Genomic DNA, 27,815 nt, shown 5'->3' with positions numbered 1-27,815 from the left:
GGCCCAGCCAACTCGCAAGTCATTGCAGACATGCCTTAGAGTGTGTTTGCAGCAGTTCTGGGCTGGCACAAGGGACTTGCGCTGGTCCAGAGAGCGCCCAGGATTGCGCTCTCAGTAACATTAGGCTTTTCAAGATTTTAATTATTCTTGTTAGCAAGAATAATGTGTATTAGATATTGTTTCTTGAAACTTTATTGAGATGATCTCCAGTTTCCATTTAGAATAATGCATATCCACTTGACTCTTTTAAATTGATATATTTTGAATATTCAACAGAGTAATTTCCTGTCATGTTTTTATCGAGATGTATCTTAAGAAAGTTAATCATAACGAAGCACTATTGAAATTAATGAGACAGGTTTATTGTGACTAGTTTAAGTCCTAGTGATGATTAACTTCCGATTAACTTCCTTTGAATGCAACCCATTGTCTGTATTGCGGTATTTATTGTAAACTGTCTTTTGCTTATTTGAATGGGCATAGGGTAAATATTAAAATACATAAAATAATTTAATATGATTTACTCAGATTATGCCTCTGAATAAAACGTATTCAAAAGCTGAAACTGCTCAAAAGGTTTATTTTTGAACTACATAACTTTTTTCTAATTATTTAAATATTTTATATATAAAATAAAAAACTTTAAAATTCATATTTAATGAGAGAGAGAGAGAGAGAGAGAGTGCTATTACAGTGAGAAGAAAGCATTCCAAATTGATACCAATAAAATGTGTTTATACATTTGTTTGCCGTTGATTAGAATTTTTACCATAGTACATTAATTTGGACGTTTTGGCTATAATTAAACTTTTGGATATCTACTTTTGAGTAGATGATACTTCAACTTTCTTCCAATAAGCCGCAATACAAATTCTAAAATGAGTTAGGGCGCAATCCAGAGGCGCCGGCACAAGTCCCTTGCAAGTCCCCTCCTTGGGAGGAAACCAGGCCAGCGCTCTGAGGAGCGCCAGCCTGCGGAGGCTGACACAAGCCTCCATGCTGGCTTGCTCATTGAGGCTTGCGAGGTGGGCAGGGAGGAGGCAGGAGGGAAGCATTCCTGTGTGGGGGGAAGTGGCAAGGCGGGCAGTGGGCGGCCCTGGGAGCGGGCGGGGAGTAGGAGGTGGGGCTGGTATCCAGTGCTTATGCTGGATCCCAAACCCCATTCCCAGGTAGCTTGAAGCAGCTTCAAGCCACTTTGCTCTCCTTGGACTTGCGCTACCTCAGGAGACCCATATTACCGAATTTACCAAAAAGTTTCCCCTTGCCTCTGGCTGAGCTGCCTTGGGCCTCTATCCTGTGCCAGATACAGTGCAAGCCTCTTACGCATTGCAGGGTAGGATTGCGCCTGTAGTATCGTGGGTCCATATGCAATAAACACAGACCAGTTAGCATCCACGTCTCCTGTTTGTTTCATGTTAAAAACGGCCCACCAACAAAGGCAATAGCTCAGCCTATATACCCGTTACTCAACCCCAAAAATCCCTCCATCCACACCTGTTACAAGACTCTGGGCTAACAGATTAATTACTCACTCCCAGCTACTCACAAACCCTCCTCCTTTCAGTTAACCCCTTCATACACAACAGCGCTCTTAGTAAATTAATCACAATTCTCAGATACGTCTCGAGTATATCCTATTGAGATAACGCAATAAAATCTCTGCATGGTCACATATAATCTAGTAACATTATTCATAATTTTTGACATCTTTTATCTATAGAAGACCTCAGCACTTACGTTTACTAGCACAATATGAGAGGACAAAATTGACTCAAGAAGTTACTCTCTAGATGCCTAATAAGCAAGAGACAGATATATGTGAGGAAAGTATAAGTACCAACCAGATTCAATACAGTAGTTTTACTGAACATAAGTAATTCACAGCACATTCCTATGCATGTTTATTCAGAAATAAGCTCACCGTGACTGTGGGGCTTACTCACAAGTAGGTGTATATAAATAGCAACCTCAGTCCTGGACCTTCCTTTTCTGGTTTGCCCCACCTCGACATGACTTTTCTTCTTGACTGACTTATGACTGCCCTTCTATGACCCATAGATTCCACTCACATGTTACAGATGCATTGCTTGGATTTGGGGATATGTTGGGGGATGAGAAGGAGGTCAACTTCACCCCATGCTATTTTTTCTGTATGAGCTGTGGCTCTCTTTCATTTATGACCAGACCAACCCTCACCCCCTCAATTTGCCACCTAAATAATTTGTGAATAGAACATAGAATTACTGTAAACCCTTAAGGTATAATAATAAAAGAATATAAATGAGCTTCTCAATGATCTAGAATTTTACTTAAGTTGAAACTTAAAAATTAGAAGGATATATTCTATGTTAGGGGTGTCAAACTCATTTCATGCAGAGGGCCAATTAGCATTCATTATGTCTGCTGAGGGCCGAAAGTGATGTCATTAGACAGAAAGTGATGTCATTAAACAGGTCATAACCAAAAATAAACACTTTTTCTTACTTAACTGCAAATGACAGAAGAGAAAACATGCAAATCTTGATCATATTTCAAGATAAGGGACAGCCCAATTTTCATGTGGACTGCCCTTTTAGCAGTAACACCTCAGCACTGCTCAGAAGCTGAGAGCCTGGGGCCGGATAAAAAGCTTTTGAGGGCCACCTCCGGCCTCTGGGCCTTATGTTTGACATCCCTGTTCTAAGTTATTAAAAGAAGTTTCTTAGAAGCTGTAACCTCTGGCTTGTGAATCCTGAGAATTCAATTTATCCAAAGTAATCACCTTCAGGGCCGACCTTAGGGCAGTCTAGCCAATTGAACCAAATCAAGCCCCATGCTTTTGAGGGGTCCTGTGCCGCTGCTGATGCCATTGGCTCACTTTGTAGCTGATGCCTTGGCATGGAATCGTCCGTGCTGTGGCACGGTGACCAGAGTACTGCTGTATGTGGCCCTCCCACAATCCTAGGTTTGAACATCCCAAAATGGGATGCTTCTGGAGGCAGTTGGCAGTAACATCATCACATCACTGCCATATATTTCTGGGTGCCACACTTTATGTTGAGCACCTTCAACCTTGGGCTTGCTGTGGTTGCTCATCGCTGAAATTGCTTGGTGGGTGGGGACACAGGGGTGGGGGCCCAGCAAAAATCTTACATAGGGCCCCTCTGCTCCTGTGGTCGACCCTGATCACCACCTCACATGATGTAGTAGTAACTAGAGATGTGAAGGCCTGGAAAAAAATAGGAAAAATTCAGGAAAAAACCGTTTTTTTCCTGAAGACTTTTTTGGTTTTTTTCTGAAAAATTGAAGAAAGAAAAAAAGGGGGGGGGAAATTGATTATGGAGTGTTTTATTTTAACATGATGAATATTTTAAGACAAGCTGTTCAAATATTTTCCAAATCATTTCTAAAAAAATATGTATGGTATCAGATTATTCTAATTTCTGTGCACTGAGGACAAGCAAGTCCTAGGTTACAAACCGAACTCTCCAATGCAAGAACAAGAAGCATTTATTCCTTTAGGAGGTGCTGCCATTGTCACAAGAAAAGAAAAAGGTTTCAGTTCTGTTTTTGCACGTGGGTGGGTATGTTTGGTTCTGTTGTGTCCTCTTCACAAGGCCTCAAAGGATTGGAAGAAAATACAGAACAACAAAAAGGACCTGAAAGTATATACTTAATTTTAAAAGGTAAGAATTTACATTTATCTGATTCCAGAAAACCGAATCATTTAGCTACATTAGTTTATCTTTATAACCTTTGTGTAAATAATGATTTAATTACTACGAATCTGGTTCCTTAGTTTCCCTACCCACAACCATAGATTAGTGTCTTCTTGCAAACTAGTCATTAAATTGTTTTTCTTTCCTACTCCCCTCAGGAAAATGGTAAGACCAACATCTAGCATATGGAGGCATTTTCACATTACAAGTTCTTCTGAGAAGAAAAATGTGATTTGCAAATATTGTCAGATGAAATATGCATTTCCATTGCTACCAGGATGACAAAACACATTCTTGTATGTAACAAGTGTCTTGTAGATATTAAAAAATCCTTCATGGATCTAAGTGAAGAAGACCACAATGATGAAAATGCACATAGTTTTTCTCAACGTTCTCGTTCAAGAAGTCCTCTTTCTACTCCATCTGTAATATCAGCAGCAACACAAAGTGTTGTCCCATCAGCAGCATATTCAAGTAAACAGATACTGAAGACAACTGCATCCAAAAATTATTCAGTAACTTCATTTGTAGATAAGATGACACCTGAAGGTCAGGAAAAAATTGATCAAGCTCTTGCAAGAGCAATATATTCTTCTGGAACACCATTTTCAATAACTGAAAATACATACTGGCAGGAAGCTTTGAAATTACTAAGACCATCATACCATTTGCCCAGCAGACATTCTTTGAGCAAGCCTCTTTTGGAGTTGGAATATGAGCGTGTCATGGAATCTGTGCAAGGAAAAATTAATGAAGCACTGTGTCTTGCACTACTTACAGATGGATGGACAAATGTGAGAGGAGAAGAAATTATAAATTTTGCTATAACACCTCAACTTGTTTTTTACAAAAGCATTGAAACAGGCGAGAACAGACATACTGCAGAGTATATCAGCTGTAAAATATGTGAAGCCCTACAGAAAATTGGGAGTGGTAAAGTATTTGCTTTGCTGACTGACAATGCCAGCAATATGAAAGCAGCATGGGAGATCATAATGGAGAAGTAGCGACATATTACTGCAATAGGATGTGCTTCTCATGGGCTCAACTTGCTTCTTAATGATATTATGAAACTGGACACCCTTCAAATGATCTATAGACGAGCAAAAGAAGTTATAAAACATGTAAAAGGTACTCATATTGTAGCAGCAGTATTCAAGAAGAAGCAAGTAGAAAAAAATGCAAAGAGCAAAATAGTGACCCTGAAGCTCTGTAGTAAAATTCGGTGGGCTGGAGTGGTGATCTCCTTTGTAAGTTTACTAAAAAACAAAGAAGCTCTTCAAGAAACAGTAATAGTTGAAGCTATTAAAGTACCCAGGAGTGTGAGAAACACTGTTCTTGATCAGGATGTCTTCTGGGTTCAGCTGCAAAATTCCCTGAAGATTCTAAAGCCAATTGCTGCAGCAATCACTGCATCTGAATCAGATAGTGCACTTTTGTCAGAAATTCCTTATTTAATGACCAAGATAAAAACAACTGTTTTTGAAAATCTCAGTATATCTCCACTTACAACTATAGAAGAAAGTAAAGTGAAAGATTTTATTTTAAAAAGGGAAGAATTTTGTTGCCATTCAATTCATGCTGCTGCAGATCTGCTGGACCCAAGATTCAAAGGTGGAAATATAAGTGATGATAGCACTGCTACTGCATTTGACTGGATTACAAAACAAGCATCACGTTTAGGACTTGATGTTGGGAAGGTACTTTCAAATGTTGCAGAATATAGAACATCTTCAGGGATTTGGTCCAGGAATGCAATCTGGGATTCTGCCAAACATATTCCTCCTGCAACATGGTGGCAAGGTCTTTGCACAACACAGCCTCTGACTCCTCTTGCTTCTCGCCTTCTTCAGATTCCTCCATCTTCAGCAGCATGTGAAAGAATCTGGTCTATGTTTGGAAACACTCACACTAAATCAAAAAATAAACGGACATGTGAAAGGATAGAGAAGCTTGTTTCAATCCGGGCAAACCTTCAGTTTTTAAAGTCCAAAATAACTGTGATAATGACAGACACAACAGAGTAGCTACAGAAGCAAAGACTGAAACTGACACTGATCATTACAGCTCAGAAAATGATTCTGATTAAATTTCATGCCCATTCATTGAAACTTAGTCCTACTCCCTTTTATACACTTCCCTCTCCTCAATTCTTTTTATGAGAATGGGTTTTTTATTTTTATTTAATACTGTGAAGTATGAATAGTTGTTACTTCTGGATTTTTAAAAATTGTTTTGTGGAGGTTTTTTGTCTGTTCCACATACACTAGTAAACAGTTCAGGAGATTGTTGCTCCATTTGTTGCAATTACAAATAAATATTATAAAAAAAAGTAAATTCTGTTTGTAATAATTGTTTGGATACACTATATTTTTAATATGCTAGTTGTGATAATTTTATTCCAAGTCAAATTGTCCATAGTCATATTTTATGTTCCTAAAGTAACAGAATGACTTTCAATCTGGAAAAGAAAAAAAAAGTGCTAATGTAGCATTTTTTTCAATTTTTCTGAAATTTTTTAATTTTTTCTGAAAAAACAGAAAAAAACTGAGATTTTTTCCCAAACTTCAAAATTTCCAGAAATTTTAAATCTCTAGTAGTAACCATCCCAGATGATAAATAATTTTTCATTGATTCACAGCCCAGTTCTAATTTGAACTGGAACAGGCAGGCCAAGTGGCCTTTGCTGTATCTAGTGCAAGATAGGGGGAGGCTGGCTCCCCTTATCCCCTTACCCCTTGTCATGTGCCAGCCACCCCAATGGGGCTATTTGGATCTACACCAGCAAAATTGCCAGTCTGGCTGGGAGATGGCTGGGAGAGGGTTTTGGATCCAGCTTAAGATGCTGAGGCCAGTCCTACCCGCCCTCCCAGGCTCAGCCCAAAAAATGCCCCTGTCCCATCCTCCCACTACTCTCTCTAAACCCCCCCATGCCAGCCTCCCTAGACCAGCACGACCAGGTCTGGTGGCGGATCTGACACTGGGAGGCAGGCATGTGTCCTTATGCCAGCCTACCTGGCTCACAGGTTGTTGCGAGCATGCTTTTCGGTACGTTTGCAGCAGTCATAGGCCAGCACAGCAGAATTTGGTCAGCTCAACATCCAGGTAGAATTGTGCTCTGTTTTGCCTTGATCAATTACCTGCGCTGTCTTGAAACCGCTTTATGCAAATTGATCAAAGTTTCTGAAGATGCTGTGGGGAACTTTGCTTTTATTTTGAATAACTAAAAACTTTTTTAATTTAGTTTTATTAGTGTGGAATTGAAATAAACAATTGCTAGCTGTTGCCCTTTTGGGGGACATTGGCATTTCTTTCTATCAAAAATGCATGTTGTCCTTATTCCCTTTTGAATGTAAGGGTTTGCTGGCATGTTTTCAAAAGAAAAGAAATACATTATAGCTAAGTAGGCAAGGAACTAGCTGAGATTGATTTGTGCAAAAATGTCTTAAGAGCTTATTCCAATTCATGTTAACACTTAAGTGAACCAGTTGCATTTTCCTTAACCTCATTAGCACTTCATCTTGTTTTTCCAGCATGATGTTAAGCAGCTAGTTTACCTTTCTACCTCCGGTAGGTAATTCATCAAAGTGGCAAGTGAGTGTATAAAGGGAAAGGTATGTAAATACAGCATTAGGAATCTTAGTTTACAAACAGCCCAATCCTGCCTAAATCCATGTGTAGCAATGCTGCAGCACCGACATAAGCTACACTCCTGGGAGATTTTTAGCTGCTAGAGGGCTCCTCAAGGTAAGGGGACATTTGTCCCCTTGCCCCAGGGTAAGCCCCAGCAACCACAACAGATCAACGGCCAGCAAAAGCCCTCAATAGGATTGGGCCAAATGTCATGAATATTTGAATCCATAGTGATAGGTCTCTCTGGAATATAGTAATGCATATTTATGAATGAAAATCATAACGCAGTTTGTGATTTTATTTCTTTAGGCAAAAATGTAAAAAAAAGAAGTTACGTTAGCACTCAAAAAAGTTCCATATTTCAGAATATTCCATATTTCAGAATTCTGGATAAGGGGTACTCAACCTATACAGGCATGCCCCCATATCCATGGGCGTTCTGTTCCGGATTCCCCATGGTTAAGTGAAACCACAGATATGAGGGAACGTCCCCCTCTCCAGAAGGGGGGAGTGTTCTGCAACCCTTGCCTCTGGAGGGTCTTCTGAGGCCAGCAGAGGCCGCACGCATCTGCCCGCAGTCTCTGTCAGGTTCAGAATGATGATTTCTGGCCAAAAACACAACTTCCGGTTTTTGGCTGAAAACCAGAAGTGATGTTTTTATGCCTTAAAAGGTATTAGGAGGACCAGGGAAGCCCCAGAGGGGACACGCTTGGGTGGCACACAGGGGGGTCCCGTGGACCTGATCCACACATAAGTGAAACTAGGAATATGGTGGGAGCCCATATTTTTGTTTCAAATTACTTTAAACAAAAAATCATGTTTCATTAAATACTTCCACACAATAATCTTTGCCACAAGGAAACTATAGTTTATGAGCCAGTGGCGTAACTAATGATCATGTAGCCCAGTGCCAAGCTCATAATGTTGCCCCAGAAGTGATGTCACAACCGAAAGTGATGTCACACCCAGGCTTTTTAAAAGGTGAAAATTGGGAGGAACCCACGTCCTCCCCCCAGCAGCTCACCACCCACTTGCTCTGCTGCCTCCCCCTAGTCAGTGGCATAACTAAGGCATCTATCTACAACCTGGGGTCTAAGAACATTTTGTAGACCCTTGCATGACAAAATCAAATTTAATTAAGTAAATAAATAAAAGTTATAACTTCTATTTATTGGTTCCATGCTGTATCATAATAACATCTCATTGGCACTCAGAACAAACAGTCTCATAGGTCAGTTTGGAGTTAAGCAAATCTACTTTTTGTTGAAATTGTTTTCATTTTCTGGTTAATTGGCCATAACATATGATAGAATACAGATATTCCAGTGCAGTTTGTTTAATTGCACTCTGCATTAAATTGCCTTTCCAATGATATATAACATGATGGTATTATTCATACATGCCAAGATTTTCACAGTTTTGGTCACTAGTGTCAAACTCAGCTTGTTGCCCCCCCCCTAAAGCTTGGTGCCCGGTGCAACTGTTACCTCCTGCACCCTCTTAGCTACACCACCATTATGAGCATATACTGATTGGTGCTCTTTACCTTTCAAAAACGGTAGCAGTTAGAAAAAAATGTTTACGGTCTTAGAAATCAAGCAAATGCATTGTCCAGACAAGCCTAAATGTGTCTTGCATTCTGCTCAATTAAGCAATACCAGCCATCACTGCTACTTTATACCATGGAACACTGATTTTATAAATAGTTTCATACATATATGTCTCTAATGCTAAGTGGAGTGATATGTCATCATGCTGACTTCAGCTCTTTTTGTGTTAAGAACTGCAAGGGACACATGAGATTAAAATATATGAAGACATGCTAGCTGTGTATCTAATGGCACATAGATAATTCACTGCCACAGAAAATCATGGGACCTAATTTCATCAAGTATTAAGAGCCTCTTGTCATGTCCTGAAGGCACTCAATAACTTGGTGGACCAAGGTTTTTATGCTGAATATGCTACAGTAGCTTGTCATGCGTTATGCTCAGTGGAAAGTAATTATGGTGCTAGGAATTGCAGGTGCAGTGGCACAGCAGAGAGCATACAATTAGTAATCCCTGAACTTGCATGCGCAAGAGTCAACTAGGCACACTAGTGAACCTGAAAAGCTGTTTTGGGGTCATAGAATGGGTGGCAATGAGGGCAATGCTGCCTATATCAGACAGGTTGTGAATTTTATTCCCTTAAGCATACCACCTAAAATGTGATCATGAAGCTACGACAGAGATACAGGTCAGCAAGATGCAGTTTGTCCTTGATTTACCATTCTTTTAGTTGTTTTAAGTATGCCTGTTCTGGATTGAAATCCTGTTTTATAAGCAGTTCTAAGCTAATCAGAATCCTTGTTAAAAGCAATTGATAAAGTTATTGTTAAATTTATTTCAGTAATAAATTTTTCAGCAGAACAGTATAACACAGTTCAAAGTGAGGTTTAACCCCACCTCTTTTTTGGGAGACATTCAATCCAGCCGAGATACAAGAGGCTTGTAAAAAAATTTAAAAAAAGAAACCCACTGAATTTTAGCAGGCATAAGGGTATGATCCGAAAGCTAAATACTATTGAAGTATCCTTGTTTCGATGGAAACAAAAAGTGCTCAACTGCGGCTGGATCGGATCCTAATTGGATGAGGCAGGAAAAAAAAATCTCTTGGCTTTCTGGACCTATGCATAATGGCTTGTTTTAATGATACACAGTTTGAAAATACTTTCTCTAAATGATTCCAGTTTTATAGAATAATTTTGTAATAGTCCGTGATCCAGCTTAACAAAGTGGCCAGCTGGTACAATAAAAAAAGTGGAGCTAAAACTGGGGCAACATTATAAGCGCAGTAGCAGGCTTAACTACAGGGCAAGGACTGTCACTCCCACGATTAAAGACTGGCTACATATTCTCATGTAACACTGTAAAATGTAACATCACAGTTGACAAGTTATTCCTATTTTATTGGCACCACTTACTCTAAAGCACTTGGACTTAATAACTCAACAGTCTTTATATGCTTTTGACATTTCTTCTGTCCTTACTGCTGAAATAATCAATGGTGGGAGATGATACTGATACTTCAGGGCTTTGGGAATTTACTCAGCATTGGAAGAAAATATGTGAAATTATGTACTGTATATCTTTTTTTTAAAAATGTACCATTTTCCAGACACATTTATAAAGAGAAAAGCTACCCAATGGATCACCATCATCCTGATTTGGAATGTAATGCCTTATATCTAGGAAATATGATATATAATATACAGTATGTATATAATATATAATATAGTGCAGTGAATGTTTTCAGTGTGATGAAATACCTCCCGAATCACCCATTGTCCACCCCTCTTACTTTGTCTGCTACCTATATGTTGTCTGATCTTCAGCTTCAGCACCATTTGTTTTACAATTGGGTTCCCTTTCTTTCCTGGAAATGGCAATCTCAAACATATTATGAAATCGCAGTGCTGTGTTGGCTACCTGATGACAATGCGGAGGGCAAATAAAGAAAAAAATGCAACCAAATGTCGTATGGCATATGACAGCATGGAGGGCAAACCCCCCAAAATTACAACCTTAAATATGTGTGGTAGTTCATTTGTTTTGCTTGGGGGGGGGGTTCTGAAATGGAGAGGGACTTCGGCAATGGTAGGCTTAACATTTTGCCCTCACCATAGTGCCAATCCTGATCACATGCTCCCCTAGGTGCTATTTTCATGAGTGAAAAAATGCTTCAATTGAACGTCAAGATCCTTGTGTGTGTGAGTACAGTCACCCCAGTCCAGTGACTCAGGTGTGTTTTGAAGCAAGCTCAAACGTCAAATTGGTGAGCAAGAAAAAAAAGTTAATATCCAGCAATGTTCGTATTCCTTAAAATGCAGATGTTAAGTGGCACAGTAAAAGTTCTGGTGCTTCATATCACCAGAGGTAGAAGAAAGGGTACTGTATATGTACTTACTTGAAGCAGACCTTCTTTTCTTCTTCTTTCAAGCCTCCCACTCATCTAGCAAGTACTATATATAATGTACCATTTAACTTTCTAAAGCCTCTCTAATACTAATCGCCTGATGGAAGGATGAGGATGGTCAGTACATCACCATCCCTCCTCCTGTCATCATTCTTCTACTCTAAATAACTTTATCTGTGCTGACACTGATATCTTAGGAAGGAAAGCACCTTGACCTTCTTTCTGTGTGTTCATGGCTGCTGGATCAAAGAAAATCTGTTCTCCAGACTGAATGTGATCTAACAGGTGATCTCATTCCAGGAAGGGGGGGGGGGAGATAATATTGGAAGTCTACCATTTACATTCAATCATTTTTTAAAACAATACCTCCTTATTCTTTCTTTAATTTTCAGAAAATTCAGGCATGCTTTGTACTGAATTATATATTTTTCTGCAGCCTTTGAAAATGCATTGCACAAACTGTGCCCTGGTAACAAGCTCTGGACATCTCTTGCGAAGCCGGCAAGGTGACAGGATTGACCAGACGGAGTGCATAATACGAATGAATGACGCACCCACACGGGGGTTTGGAAAAGATGTGGGAAATAAGACAAGCCTACGAGTCATTGCTCATTCCAGTATCCAGAGAATTTTGCGAAATCGCAATGAACTGTTAAATATGAGCCAAGGGACAGTATTCATCTTCTGGGGTCCCAGCAGCTACATGAGGAGAGATGGAAAAGGATTAGTTTATAATAATCTGCAACTGATGAATCAGATACTACCTCAATTAAAAGTATACATGATATCTCGGCACAAGATGCTTCAATTTGATGATCTCTTCAAACGGGAAACTGGAAAAGACCGGTAAGAAACTAGTGTGTAATCAAAATTTATTTTCATGGCACTAGTAGAACATAATGTATATTAATCGTATGTCCCCCAATGGGATAAGTTGCAAAGATGTTCTTGGCTTTCTGTAGTCTTTGTTGTTTGGAAAGATTTTTCTGTTGTGTGTTAAATGATAACACTTGTCTTGCATAATGTAAGCAATCAAATAATTTATTTGCCCATCAGTTTTTAATGTTAAAACCCATGTGTGCCATAGATAGCCGGCAAACAAAATCACAGAGCAACACAGCAAGAAGTGAGATACTGAGTTTAAATCTCTGTTTAGGTAATATACGTGAAAGCAGATTTTTACTAGTTTTGAAAAATTGAAATTGATGGGTTTTTACTTTATGGAACCAACGTTGCCATTCTGTGAATTATAATGGCTACTTATTGAATATAAGCGTTCTTGGAACATTGCAGCAGTAAAGCTTCTTGTAAAACAAATACACATTATTCATACATTAGGTGCCTCTGATATGCTCATCTCACACTTCCAACAAGGAAAAGGCAAGTTAATATGATACTTACCTCTTTATGAGTCCATTTATGGCTTACAAACATAGCTTCAAATCAATTTTTTAATAAGTTACTCTCTAGATGACTAATGTGTTTCTACAGATAATGTTGGAAACTAGATCTTCTGTTCTTCCCATCAGAACATGCATTTATTTCTATTACTTATGCATTCATTATGTTTTTACATAGCACAAACGTGATGACAGCACAAGCACCACTTAACATATTTATGTATAAATTAAGAGCTCACTGTGGAGAGGAGTAAATCTAAGGTAAAGTTAGATGCTCTTTCCATATCAAAAAATCATTATTTTCAATAGAAGTCTTATGAGGTACAGGAAGTAAGTGGAAGTAAGCATTTTGCATTCCAAGCTGTTGCAATGCTCTGACATTAGTATGAACTATGACATTTATAAAAGCAGACATGTCTTTTTAAGCTTTTTAGAAGTCTACACCATTTTCACGTCATTTGCAGCTAATGAGTTTTGATGTGAGAATGAAGTGCTTGTTTCTGGTCATCATCTGCTTAATGATGTCACTTGTTGCACAATGATGTCACTTCCAACCCTCAGCAGGCAGCATGAATACTAACTTTCGCCCTCTGTATGAAACAGGTTTGACATCCCTGACGTTACAGCCTTCGTCTTTCAAATGTAATTTGGAGTCACCAGAGAACAATAGCTGTAACCATAACCTCAGCTCATGTCTCCTCAGTAGTTCAGTTGCTCAGTAGTTCAGCTGGAGAAGGAAATTTGAACCTTGGTGTTCAGGGATGGATTTATGCCACCCAGGGAGTAGCCTTTCTGGGAGATGCAGTTCTGCATGCAGGCCAGGAGAGGCTGCAAAGGCCTCAGTAGGGCCAGGTGCAGGCCACTGCATACCATGGAACAGCTGAGGAGCTGCAAGGCATAAGCTGTGTACCCAGAAGCTTTCCTGGCTTAGGACCCAGGCAGCGACCAGTCTGGGTGGACGGAACCAGGAAGTGGAGAGGACTGACCATCATGTCATGTTGGCAACCTTCAGTCTCGAAAGACTATGGTATCGCGCTCTGAATGGTGGTTCTGGAATAGCGTCTAGTGTGGCTGAAAAGGCCGATTCGGGAGTGACAATCCCTTCCTCACTGGGAGCAAGTGCAGTCTGTCCCTGGTCTGTCTCCCTGGCGATGGGCCTTCCTTCTTTGCCTCTTAGCCTCAGACTGTTGGCCAAGTGTCTCTTCAAACTGGGAAAGGCCATGCTGCACAGCCTGCCTCCAAGCGGGCCGCTCAGAGGCCAGGGTTTCCCACTTGTTGAGGTCCACTCCTAAGGCCTTCAGATCCCTCTTGCAGATGTCCTTGTATCGTAGCTGTGGTCTACCTGTAGGGCGCTTTCCTTGCACGAGTTCTCCATAGAGGAGATCATTTGGGGTCCACTCCTCATTTGGGCCATCATCCATTCTCACAACATGACCGAGCCAACGCAGGCGCCTCTGTTTCAGCAGTGCATACATGCTAGGGATTCCAGCTTGTTCCAGGACTGTGTTGTTTGGAACTTTGTCCTGCCAGGTGATGCCAAGGATGTATCGGAGGCAGCGCATGTGGAAAGCGTTCAGTTTCCTCTCCTGTTGTGAGCGAAGAGTCCATGACTCGCTGCAGTACAGAAGTGTACTCAGGACGCAAGCTCTGTAGACCTGGATCTTGGACTGACCAAAGCCAGGGGAATATAAGGAGAGGGTCAGTATGGGAGAGGGATGGTGGAGAGCTGGAGGCTAGCCCATAAGAAGGCTCCAGAACACCAGGAAACTGGTAAAAGCCCTGAGGCAGAGGAGCAGTAGGGTGCTCTGAACTCTCTCTCCACCTCTGATCTGAGATCCATAGGAAGAGACAGAGGACAGCCGCTCAGTCTTGGCTGGCAGGGCCCCAGCAGCCTTCCAGAGGCAGCCTCCTTGGATTGTCTGGGATTTGGTAGATAAGCAGGAGTGCCAACAAACCCCCCCTCCCCGCCACACACACCCTGACAGTTGGATAATTTGAAACTAGCTTATCAGTTTCAGGGGCTACATTCCCAAAGATGGGATTAAAAAACTGCCCAGCTACAGTAGAGAGCAAGATATGCAGGGTTTAAGTTTAGCTTGGCAGGATGCCTCCAAGCCACAAGCATTGATACTAGAAAAAAGTTAAGTCTTAAGATCTTTCCCTGATCTAGAAAAAAGTTAAGTCTTAGAAAAAAGTGAAGTCTTAAGATCTTTCCCTGTGATGATGCTGAATTGTAGGCAGATGCTTTAAGTCAGGCAAGTATTAGATTCCGTTTTTATTTTGAACTTTGCCTCTTGAGCTCGTATAGAATGTGGTTGTTTCATTTTCCTTGTTTCATTTTAATCCCCAATCAACATTTTCTTTTTATTTGAATAAAACCAATCTGCCTAGCATGTTGCAAACAGAGCAGTTGGCCTCCCATCTCTGATGTCTTGCTCAGCCTAGTGCGCTACCCAGAGAAAGCTTGAATGTGTATGTGATTGTATGTATGGGAGATGTGTGAATGAGAGCGGGCAAGAAGTGAGGCAAGAAGGCCAGTCAGTATGCTCCCATCTTTCTCAGTTGCGGACCTACCATTAAGTTTGATGGGGCAAATGCCCCAGGCATGAGCCTATAGGATCCCGCAGAAGCCTCTCTGAGGCTCCCGACCAGGGTCGGAAACTGTGCTTCTGGTTTTCCGGAAGCACAGTTTATAGCATCAGGGAACCTCAGAGAGACTTCCCTGACGTGGGCTGAGGTAGGGTGAGGCTTCATGAGCCTAAGGTGAGTGGAGGGGGCGGACTTTTGCGCGGGGTGCCATTTCAGACCTTTGCCCTAGGCGCAGAGCTGGTGAGGTCTGCCACTGATCCTTCTCCCTCTTCAGTGTAAGGGCTATTGGTTGGCAGGCGGACCCCCCCCCCCCCAAAAAAAAAAAATTGGGTGAAGGGGTGGAAATGTAATGTTTTGACATTTCTGGTGGCAATGAATCTACTCTCAGTTGCAGCCAGGTCATGACTGTATGAGTGGCTGTGATGTGATTGCAGGGTGAGAAGAAGTATCAGATTTCCCAGGAGTGACCATAGTTCTCAGCACTAACCTAGAGATCACTACAGCATATCTGAGCAAGAATCAAGCTTCATAGTTGACATAGGTCTGAGGAGGCACATAGGTGGCCAAAAGACTACCTTAAAAAAAGTTTTTTTTTACTTTCCTCTGGTGGGGATAGAGTTTGAGCTGTAAATATAACATTTAATGCAACACCTCAATTTCTATAATAATATTTAACATTGCGATTGAAAAGACAAACTGATGCATTATATCCTATTTAAAAAGTCTTATTTTAAGATTCTGAGGATGAAAATGTAGCAAATTAAATGGGATAGCAAATGACGCATACTGCAGAACAATATACTTTGATATCACAAAGCAATACCAGTTCCAAGTAACTGTAGTTGAGAATAAGTTTATAATTGAATAAGGGGCCATTAAGAAAATATGATTCAGAACCAATATTATAGTAATTAGATAAAAGAAGCATAAATGAAATAACTGCAGGATGAGTATTTCCACAGAGATTATAAATGAGATTGTGATGGAGCAGAAAGGCCTTTAATTGTAATTTAGTATGCACCACAGAGTTATTGGGACAGTCTGTTGCTCTATCACATAAGAGTATATGATTACATCTAATAAGCACATGATATGCCTTCATTTTCTTCCTTTTCCAACTTAGTAGATGTAACAGGAAATATTCTTCTGCAAGAATGTTTTTATTCCAAGAGCACATTTTTATAAATTATAATTAGAAATTATAATAGCTTTAAAAGTGTACTAGGTATGTGATATAGATGGTCAGCAGATGCCGCCACAGTCTATGCACAGTCAATTTGGAATAGGGTGACTCTGTGTGTGTGTGTGTGTGTGTGTGTGTGTGTGTGTGTGTGTGTGTTTGCAGATTTGGGGGTATTTTTCTCTTTTTTTTAAAAAATGAGAAGTGCTGAAAGCAGTGTTAGGTGTTATTATTTTGTTATCACTGAAAAAAAATCACATCTCTTCTTATTGATTATTAGTATCTATGAAATAGGGCTACGATACACATTCCTGTGAGACTTAGCCTTCCTGCACAATTGTCAGTGAAAAAATTTAAATAACTTTGATTACGTATTTTTATTCTGTACAGACTAGACAAAGCTTGGAAACAGAATTTAATAGGAGTGTGCATGGATTTTTTTTGTCTTTGATTAAGGGGCCCTGTTGTACTTGATTCTGGACCCATTCCATTCATTTGAAAGTCCTATTCATTTTCAGGTTTATTTTAAAAAGAGGGAGGGGAAAGTCTTATTTTTAACTTGATTTTTGCCATCACCTTGGCAAATGCAGAAGGCACAGCTGCCTCCTGATAGGCACCATTTTGAAAATTCACGATTGCCTGAGGACTCAATGTTTTCCAGGGCAGTGTGGGTCAGTGGCGTAGCTAAGGAGGTGCAGGGGGTAGCAGTTGCACTGGGCAGCAAGCTTTGGGGGGGTGACAAGCTGAGCTTGACACTAGTGGCTAAAATTGTGAAAACCTTGATACATACAAATAATACCATCATGTTATATATCATTGGAAAGGTAATTTAATGCAGAATGCAAAAAACAAAAAACAAAAAACACCACATTGGAATATATGTATTCTATCAAATGTTATGACTAATTAACCAGAAAATGAAAATTGTCTTAAGGAACAAAAAGTGGATTTCCTCAACTCAAAACTGACCTATGAGACATTGTTCTGAGAGCCAGTGAAATGTTGTTATGATACAGGATGGAACCAATAAGGTGCTAATATGAGTCAGCTCTCATTTCCATGTTTATAGTTACCCCTGCTAACTAGGCAAAGAGGCACTTTTGCAAGTGGTGCTCCTCTTATATTTAGCAGGTGGAGAATAACCATCCCTCTTCACCCCGGCACAGCAGGCGCAATCCTAACCAACTTTCCAGCACTGGCATAGCTGTTCCAGTGGGGCATGTACTGCATCCTGCAGTTGGGGGACAGTCACAGAGACCTCCTCAAGGTAAGGCAATGTTGGTTCCCTTACCTCGGAGTTGCATTGCCCTTTTGTAAGTGCAGGAAAATGGGTTAGGATTGCACCCAGCATCTCTAACCAGTAAAGGCACACTTTTTATTTATTTACATAATTAGCCATTTGTTGTTTGATTTGCTCTGTAAACTGCTTTGTAAACTTCGTTGAAAAGTGGCATATAAATATTGTTAATATTAATAATAATTTTTAAAAGCCCAGGCGTGATGCCACTTCCAGTCATGACATCATTTCCAAGGCATTATTTTGAGCTTGGCACCAGGCTACATTAGCTCTGCCACTGGTGTGGGTAAAAGAAGTGGCAGTTACTAAGAAAAACAGCAGCTACTAGACTGGCAGCCACTAATTTTTCCACTGCTTGAAAATAAGCCAAGGCAGCAGAATCCACTGTTTGCAATGTATTCGCACATAAAGACATGAAATGCAATAATTATTTTTTCTGATTCTTAGGTTTGTGTTGGATGTTTAGGACCATAAGTTATGCTGCTTCTTAATGGGAAAACTTGACATACATGCCTCTTCTTGAAAATTTTTGAGCCACTTAAATCTAGCTTCAGTCTCACATATAGCTTATTCTATGAACTTAGAAATTATTCAATTCATTTTCTGACTGTACTGGATAGAATCCTAAGGTTTCCTTGCTGAGAACAAGAGTGAGAGCTTGATCTTGAGAGGGTATCCCAAAATGCTTGATGGAGCATTTCTGAAACTTTGAAGCCTTGAGATTTTCTGGTAAGAACTACAGATAACTTTTGACAACAGTATCTAACATCATGGATGAATGCTTAGCCAGCCATTTTCAGCCACTGTGCCGTGGCATTCTGGTGTGCTGTGAATGGTCTGCACGTGTGCCATGGGAGTTTGGGGGAAGGTCATTTATTAGTAGGGCCATTGGGGATGTGAGCGCCCCACCAACAGCAAGGTGTCAAAAAACTGATGGTGTGCCCTGACAATTTTAGTACTTGAGATGAAAAAGATTGAAAATCACTGCCTTAGACATTGATTGAACTGACCTTTATCCCACTTGGGATATCCCATTTGGGGCCAAATTTGGCTCAGTGGTCACAGTTTGAAACACACCCATAAGCTTATATCATTGATAGCCAACCACTGGGATTTTGTTACAAAGTAACTAGTTAGAGGGGGCAGCACAATCCTGTGCTTATCTACTAAGAAGTGTTTGTTTGTTTGTTGTATTTCTACCCCGTCTTGCTCCCCAAAGGGACCCAAGGTGACTTACAACAATGTCAAGAAATTCAAAGAACATAAAATCACAGTTAAAAACACAAATCATACATTAAAAGCCTTCCAATTAAGAATATCTTAAAACACCAATAAAACAGCATGTCAAACAGGTATCCCCAGCACCATCATCAGGGACCGATCCGCCAAGTAGGTGCAGAACCACCGCAAAACGGTGCCTCCAACTTAGCCATTTGGCCCAGAAGGTCACCATGGTCAATGTAAGCAAGTCCAGTTGTCTTCAATGAGGCTCACTCTCAGGAAACTACGCATAGGATTACAGCCTGTCTGTGTCATACAGTCATTCTTTTCTTTCTAACTTATTCTGTGGTAAGATTCACATGGGACTAGTCAGATGTGTATTGTGATGATAGCCCAGCAGCCACACAGTTAACTTGAAGGATGACGTTTGCTGTTCATAAGGTTATTAGAACTCTGACACAGGTGGGACACTTTTAGAAAACTATTACAAAGTGATCTCAGTATAAGATTTATTCATAAAATGCTGTCCTGTTAAATGTAATTGTGATTGCTTATGTGGTGTCTACATCTACAACGTGTAGCAATGTCCTGTGCTAATTAAGCCGTTCAGGGCTGTTCTGAAATATATGCTAGGACCATTCATAGTGGTTTCTACTTTTTACATTTTAGATGCAGTTACTAGCTATTGTTAGCTTAGCATTATGCCCTTGGTCACCTTGAAACATAACTACAGTGGGATCATTGAACTGGATAGTGGAAATGGAAAAAGTAGAAGTGGAAAAGCAAGAGCGACTCTCCCACTAACCAGGTGTAGATATGAACTCCTTCTGTCCTTTTCAGTCAGTGAAAATAAAGCAAGAACATGTTTAGACGTTTATACTGGGAACAAAAGGATCAGGTAAATAATACCACCTTGTCTGCACTATTAAGACAAACAAAAAAAGCCAATACCAAATACATGTATTCATAGACCAGAAGAATAAACCTATTACATAGTGGGGGGGGGGGCTACAAATAGCTGTTAGCTGCCCAATGTTCATAATCTTTTCTTAGCATTTTAATAGCTAACTGAAAAATTGCGACTAACATTGACTTATCTGTCTCCATTATTATTTGCCACCTTGGAAACTTAATTGTTTCTGCTTTCAGGAAGATATCCAACACTTGGCTTAGCACTGGATGGTTTACAATGAGTATTGCATTAGAGCTGTGTGACAGGATAGACGTCTATGGAATGGTGCCACCAGATTTCTGCAGGTAAATTTTAATCTGGATTTATGATTCGCTTGCAAAACTCGGTGTTGCGGATAAATATATGAAACTGTTTATACTATCCAGGAAACATATCTTTGGTTTTCCTGAAGCTCTTAATTAGCAGGTCCCATGATTAGGTTCCAAAAAAACAACAAACAGCATTTAATTGCATTGCATAAAATATTAAACGTTTTTGTTTGTACTGTGAGAGAATTAATCCACATCTTATTAGTTTCTTTTAGCCTCTGAATTTATATCAGCTAAAAGTATTGCTGTAATTGGCATAAAATTAATCTTCGGGGAAAATTTTTTTTGCAAAAAATTCATTTATATTATTTTCCAAATAGATTCTTCTTAATCAGCAAAGGAGTTTTTAATTTTGAAATATAGTGTGTGCACATATGCATTCATTCCAGAGATTGAATGGTTTGTTCTGTTGTCTATGATCTGTTTTCTTGGATTGGTAGCTACTTTAGGACAGCTTACTTAACCAAGCAGTCATTTTAGGGCTGTGTTGATGTGCCTTTTTATTAAGGCTATTTCTCATGGCTTTTTAATTTTCTATTAACCATATATGGGTAAAAGGGGTGTGGCTTCTGCCACACACCTGCTGACTTCATGGAGGATCCAGGATGACTCAACCCTGGTGAATTTACAGCCCAATCCTGAGCTTCCCGGTGTTTGGGGCTGTTGTGGCGCCAAAATGGCTGCCACAGCATCCTAAGCGCACTGGGGAGCTGGCAGCAGCTCCTTGGGAGACGAGGACATTCGTCCCTTTCCCCGAACGAGGAAAGTATCCCTGCTATTTAGCCAGCGCAGAATTAAGACACTTCATGTCGGACTGCGAGGCCCAACACAGGGCTCCAGACCTGGCAGAGGTCAGCTCCACCGGTCCTGCCCTGTTACACCTTCTCCCTACCTTCCCCCACCTCCTCCCACCCTGGAATGCCTCTCCTCACACCCCCACTCACCTCTCTGCCACCCGGCACTTCACACAGAGAGCCTAGTGGAGTCCTGCAAGCCTCCAATCGGTGCTGTCCTAGCATGTGCTCGTGCTGGGCCAGCTCTGGCACTGGGCCATCAGTAACACTTGTAAACGTGCGGTAAGGCACGTTTGCAACAGAGCGTGCTGGCACTGAGCCAGTGCACTGAGTTCAGGATTGGGCCCTTAATTCATTATTTCTGTAATCAACGCTCAAGAAAGCTCAATCAGGAATGCAGCATCTAAGAACCCCTACATTATAATAATTGTAACTATGCTAAAATAGAAATAAAATTAAATATTTAATTCATATTTAAATGTTGCATCACCCCAAAGGCTTGGGGAGGTTGACTACTGGTAGAGTAGTATAAAAAGATAGGATTAAAATCTAAATTACAACAGCGAGTATGCTAAAACCTCCAATTCTCAACTGATTTAACCTCAACTCTGAGTTTAACCCTGATAAGGTGTTGAGATGTTTCTATAAGTTTTCTTTGACTATTGCTGCAATCCTAACTACACTTTCCTGGGAGTAAATCCCATTGAACACAATAGGACTTACTTCTGAGTCAACCTGCATAGGATTGGGCCCTTAGGCAAGTATTTGAAGAGAGTTGTGTTTCCAGAATTGAATGACAGTCACTGAGAATGCCTTTCTACCTGTCCTGGGTGCCTGATTTGCCATATCGATGGTATAGTAAAAAGGGCACTCCTTGTACATCTTAAGCGTAGATGAGGGGCTCATGCGGTATTTCTGGTGTTAATTGTTGGACTGGGAGTAGTGGAGACAATTAAAATATCTACATCTTTTATGAGAAGGCTTATGCGTTGTTCTAATGTATCCAATCACATAATACCAATTCAAGGAAGTGTATATTTTTACAAACTGCCATCTATAAATGCCTTCTAGCTGTGATATTAATAAGTACGCCTAACTCTGACCAAATACTGATTAATGTCCAGTATCACTGTGTAGTAAAACAGCATCTGTTTTAATATTAATAAATGAGGATGACTATCAGTTTCCTCATATAAATTGCTCGTGCATTTCATTTGCTAGCATGAACATTTAATTGCAGAGAAGGGAGTTAACATGCTGTTCTTAATCTGATTATTCAGACTACAGAGATAACATTTTTAGACTGTCCCTGACAGTGCTGGATTGTCACTAACATCTAGACCAAGAGGCATGTGATCTTGGTTTAAATATTTGAGATGAATAAGGATGGATTGCTGTGAACTAGTTCCCTTTAACAGCTCTGCAAAATGTCCTACTGGAAGTGTGAAAGAAGCAAACTTGCTTTTACTAGTGATTTCCCAGCTCAGATGATCACTTTTTTCTGCTTATTTACTGCTCACTTATGGTAGGCTATCCAGATATTGCATCAAATTAGAAGAATTGTTGTATTTTCCCGGTACTCAAAACTATAAAAATGCAGTCTATCCTCAGCCCCTTGTATATGATTCTGGGTGGAACGTGACATCCCAAGTAGCATAGAACTGCCACCACTCTGTGTTTTCCTCCCTGAGAGATGCAACTTGGCACTTTCCTACCCCCCAAAATCAGTAAGCACGAGCATGGAAAACTACGAGTACACATTGACCACTTATCCGAATGTGCTATAGTACTATACTACATTTATTGATGTACTTTCCCAGAAGAGGGCATAAACAAAAAATACAGAACACCAGCCCCTCCATATTCTTTGTAATCTCTCGTTCTGCCCTGCCAGATGAACTGTATTGCTCATAGGAGTCAATAACCCTACTAAATAGGTGATTGGTAATGCCAGAGTTGACCCTGCCAAGGAACAGATGAGTCTGCTTTTCCTAAGGTCAGTCCATTGATCCAGTTCAACACTGCTCACACAGTGTTGGCAGTGGCTCTCCAGAGTTTCTCTGCCCTCTTTGTAGGCTCCAGGGATTGTGTAGGCTCCAGGGATCTGTCCATGCAAAGCAGATGTTTCTCCATTGAGCTTTATTCTTCCCTTAAAAGAAAACTGCCCCTTCCAGCTTTTTGCTTGGTGAATGTGGATATTTGCATATTATTATATTAACTATGTATGGGTAATGTAGCACATCCATCTGCTAAGTGTAGAATTCAGCACAAATATATGTAGAGACACACGTAACGCATCCCAGCTCAAGTTTACTTGATGATAAGGGCATCTGTATCCATATTTATGGAATAAAAAGCACATCAATCCGGTGTGTTTTTCCCCCTTTTAATATACTCAATATTTGTTATTATAGAAGACTTGCTAGTTAGAATGGAAATATGACAATTTAAAACAGAATCTCAGACTATTTTGATAAATCGTTAAATTATTTCATTAAAAGTACACATATCTATTTTCATTTTAAAATATGTCTTTGGTAGATAAAGTGCTATACATTTTCCAGCACGTATGTACATAAGTTCTGAAACACTCATATTCAGAAAAGCAATTTAATATAAAATTAATGTCTGTGTTGTGTAATGGAAAGCTGGATGGAATGTGTTCAGCACTAATCTAAATGGAAAGTAGCAGTTATTTTAAGAATAGTAGAATACACATGATATTCAGAATGGGCAAGTAACATAATGAGGAACTGCATTGCAGAGGTTAAGTGTTGCACAATAACCCATCAAAGTAATACTGAGTTTTGTAACTATTTTATTAAAATCGAATTCAAACGTTAACATATGCCATTTTCTTAATGGAATTATTGTCAGTCTTATGCAGACATACCTATAAGTTATGTTAGCAGAAAGAGTACATTTCCAACTTCCCATTGGGCCCTCACCACCTACCATTTGCCTTGAATCTTTCTATGGAATTTTCACCAATTTCCAGGTATGCATTTATACTGTAGCCCTGGTTCAGACTCTCCATGAAAGAAATGTGTGGCCCCCAAGGCTGTGCCCTGGTAGCCTTTCCCCACTAATAGGGTCTGAAACCCCAACTTCCTATCGTCAAAATTTGGCTGCAGACCCAAATGTTGAATATAGGGAGAGTTTTTACCCATCATGGGGAGAAAGTCTCTATGAATTCATTCTATGCATGAACTAAAGGTCTGAACAGAGCTTATGAAAACCTAACATAATAATAATAATAACTAGGTATTTATATACCGCCTTTCTGGTCATCAGATTACTCCGCTGACTTTATTCAAGGAGGTTTACATAGGCAGGCATTTCTAAATCCCTCAAGGGGATTTTTACAATCATAAAGGTTCTCTCTTTCAAGAACCGACAACATTTCAGAATGGATCTTCCTGGTTTGGTCTCACTTCTGGCCTCCTCCCACGCAGAATGGGAACCCATATGGCAGGCCAGGCTGGGAGAACATGCAACTCAGCTTCTCTGTGGATACAGCTGTGGTCTTCTAGAACCTATTTCTGTAATCAAATGGCAGAAAAGCATGGCAGTGATTGTAAAGGTAATTTCCAGGAGATTGAATCTGTATTGGGTGAAGGGCCAAGTCACCTTACGTCTGTGCAAATTATTATTTGGAATATTTATGTATTGTGTTTCAACAACAAATTACAAATCAGTTTACATAGCAAACTGAACGGAAGATTGGTACCCTATCCAAAAGGGGCTCACATTCTTTAAAAGAAAACACACACACACACATGAGAAACATTAGGAAACAGCCACAGGAACAGGCATTGTGCTAGGATGAATAGGAATAGTTGCTCTGCTCCTGCTAAACTATAAGAGAACTATCACTGCCAATGTGCTTCTCTACCTGGTTAACAGGACTAAAGCTTGATGGTGGTTGGGGGAGACATTGCACAGAGAAATCTATAATACCTGAACCAGCCCCAAATAGAATCTAGGAAAGTATGTTTTCATCTTACAGTATGTCATGTTGTAGCCCACAGGATGCCTTCATAAGTACCAGACAGCAGGTGAGAGGTCTTTTTCTGCTCAAGTAGAAACACAGGAAACAGCAACAGCCAAAAGTAACAGCTTGTAGTAGTTAGTGCATTGTCATTTCTTTTCAGATTCCTGAACCGTCTTTCGGTATGCATAAAGCGTAGTGGAACATACATTAATTTCTGCAGATATCTTGTTCTTCTCCTACACTCCCACTCTCAACATCGCACACAAAAGCCCACAAGTTTCTATAAATTAAAAATTATTTCTTCATTTCTTGGTTGATAGAGAGTCTGTTGTCCTCCATTATGTTCCCAATTTCAAGGTGTTCTGCCCCTCATTACCCCTCATTTAAGAGGGCTTTTGTAAAGAAGGAGGTGAGGGCAGTACCCTTATGCTTGGCTGTGGGTAATTTTCCCCAGCAGAGCAGAAGAATTGCAGTAAAGTTTAGCAAAGAAGACTATTGTGTTGATGCTAGGAGATTATCACCCACTCCATAACTTGTATCTGTTTAGGAAAAATGCTTGACACATTTCAGTTTTTCTTCATCAACAATGTAGCTTAAAATTTGTTTTAGAAAATCATCTTAAAAGCTGAAACTCTGGTAATTTGGATCTTAAACAACCTTATGGCCCAAACCTACCTAAATCCTCGTGTGGCAAAGGACTGGTGCCAGCATGGCTACCACTCTGTCCCACTGGGAATTTTCAGCTGCTGGAGGCCTCCTTGAGGTAAAAGGGCATTTGTCCCCTTGAGTGGGTTACGCCCCAGCAGCCACTATGGGTCAACTTGGACCTGCTTCAGTTCAGTCTCTGGTGCAAGTCCGCATTGACCTGGGAAGACGAATCAGGCACGGGAAGGGCATCGGGATTCAGCTGCCAATCCTACCCCAGGCCTGATCTGCCCTTCTTGCTGTCCAACATTGCTCTGTTCAACCAGCCTCCGCTGGCTCAACACTAGTTCTGCCAGCGGGAGAGAGGGATCAGATTGTGCTATTATTCAATTCTTAGAGCTCTTTTCAGGCTTGAGTCCTAGTGCTAGGGCAGCTCCCTTCACTACAGGTACAAGTGGGACAGACTCAAGACCATAACACCATGTTCTTCTATTGAGGTCAGGTCACCTGTACATTTTCCATTCTCCCAGAGCGATGTGTTTGAACTGGGGCATATCTTTTTGTGGGAATGCAGCAAACTGTACCCAAGCTATAGGCACATGGAGTATTTTAGTTACATGGTTTCTCCTCCCCCCACCGCCCACCCCTTCTAAAAGAGAGGGACAGTCAAACATGAGGATAAGTCTATACGTATTTTCCTCATATTGCTTGAATTTAAATGCAGGTACTTTCCTTCCAGGAAGGCGTGGCCAGTACAGAGATGGAAAGTATTTAAACTGACTTGTGCCCAAAATTATCAGGCTTTGGGCAAATCTTCCAAATGCAGTGTGCCAGTTGCACATACCCTGCAGGAAAGCATGGGGGTAGGGTTCAGACTTGGTTGCAGCAATATTCAAATATACTAAAGTTACTAACTGGAAAATAAAATTATTTTCTTTGCAACTGACTTCTATTTCAGTTAAAAATGCTGTGACACTGGCTGAGGAATGGACTATACATAGGTAACAAGGAGGTGTGCTTTTAAGCAGTACCTCCCATAGACTTCTCTGGGGCAAAAGTCCCAGGCACCAGCCACTAGAACCCCACAGAAGCCTCTCTGAGGGGCGGAAACCTCAACGGGGGCGGAAACCGTGCTTCCGGTGCGGGGCTAAGCGGTCCGCGGCGGCTTTTAAGTTTGAGTCATGGAGTCAGAGAGCTAGGAACAGCTCCCACTTGGAAGTTTATTCAATCCACTGAACAGGTTATCTCAAAAATAAGCCACACACTACAGACATGCACACCCCTACCTGCCTCTCTTTCAAGCATCAAGCACCACATGCTCAATGTAACACTGTGGTGTACTCAAATGCCCTTGTTTTATGAGCAACTTATTTTAATATTAAATAACAAAATAGGGCAATATTGCATTTGCATCCATCTTAGGGCACAATCCTAATTAGGTCTACTCAGAAGTAAGTTGTATTTTGTTCAGTGGGGCTTACTTTCAGGAAAGTGTGGTTAGGATTGCAGCCTTAATCATTTCAATATTGCTTACAATGCTGTTTCTGAAAATGTTCAATGTTCAGTTTCAACTGAATTAAAACCCCAGTTATGAGCCCATCAGCTCATTAATGATGATCTCCCTTGTTAATCAATGAAATAAGTCTGGACCTCCATCTGTCTTTTTTCTGCCCTTTTGCAGGGATCCTAATCATCTTTCAGTACCTTATCATTATTATGAACCTTTGGGACCTGATGAATGTACGATGTACATTTCTCATGAACGGGGAAGAAAGGGCAGTCATCATCGCTTTATCACAGAGAAACGAGTGTTTGAGAACTGGGCCCGGACATTCAATATTCACTTTTTTCAGCCAGACTGGAAACCAGAGTCACTTACTATAAATCATGCTAAGATTAAACTGGTATTCTGAGGAATGAACGCACAAGGCTGCAATCACAATCACCTACTGTATCAGGCTTCAGGGGATTGAACATCATATCACAGCAAGCCAACCTGAAAAAGGAAGGTTAACAGGGTTTGTGGATGAAAACTGCTACAGTATTCAGGAAGTTATTGCCAAGGAATACCTAAAAAGAACATTTGGTATCCAACTGTATCTTAATCAAGTATTTCAACTTCTGTT

At 40.5% G+C, this 27,815-nt stretch overlaps 1 protein-coding gene across 1 annotated transcript in view; it reads left to right on the top strand.

The window, feature by feature from the left end:
• The window catches only part of ST6GALNAC5 (ST6 N-acetylgalactosaminide alpha-2,6-sialyltransferase 5), a 95,774-nt gene extending 68,172 nt beyond the window's left edge, over window positions 1–27,602 (top strand). The window contains exons 3-5 of the mRNA XM_066624583.1: window positions 11,725–12,134; window positions 20,125–20,232; window positions 27,371–27,602. Of these exons, the coding sequence (XP_066480680.1) occupies window positions 11,725–12,134; window positions 20,125–20,232; window positions 27,371–27,602 (750 nt within the window). The remainder of the gene's footprint in view (window positions 1–11,724; window positions 12,135–20,124; window positions 20,233–27,370) is intronic.
• The last annotated feature ends 213 nt before the right edge of the window (window positions 27,603–27,815 follow it).

This window comes from Tiliqua scincoides, chromosome 4 (assembly GCF_035046505.1).
Source record: "Tiliqua scincoides isolate rTilSci1 chromosome 4, rTilSci1.hap2, whole genome shotgun sequence".
In the NCBI taxonomy this organism is placed as follows: domain Eukaryota; kingdom Metazoa; phylum Chordata; class Lepidosauria; order Squamata; family Scincidae; genus Tiliqua; species Tiliqua scincoides.
This window is presented reverse-complemented; position numbering and strand designations above follow the sequence as displayed.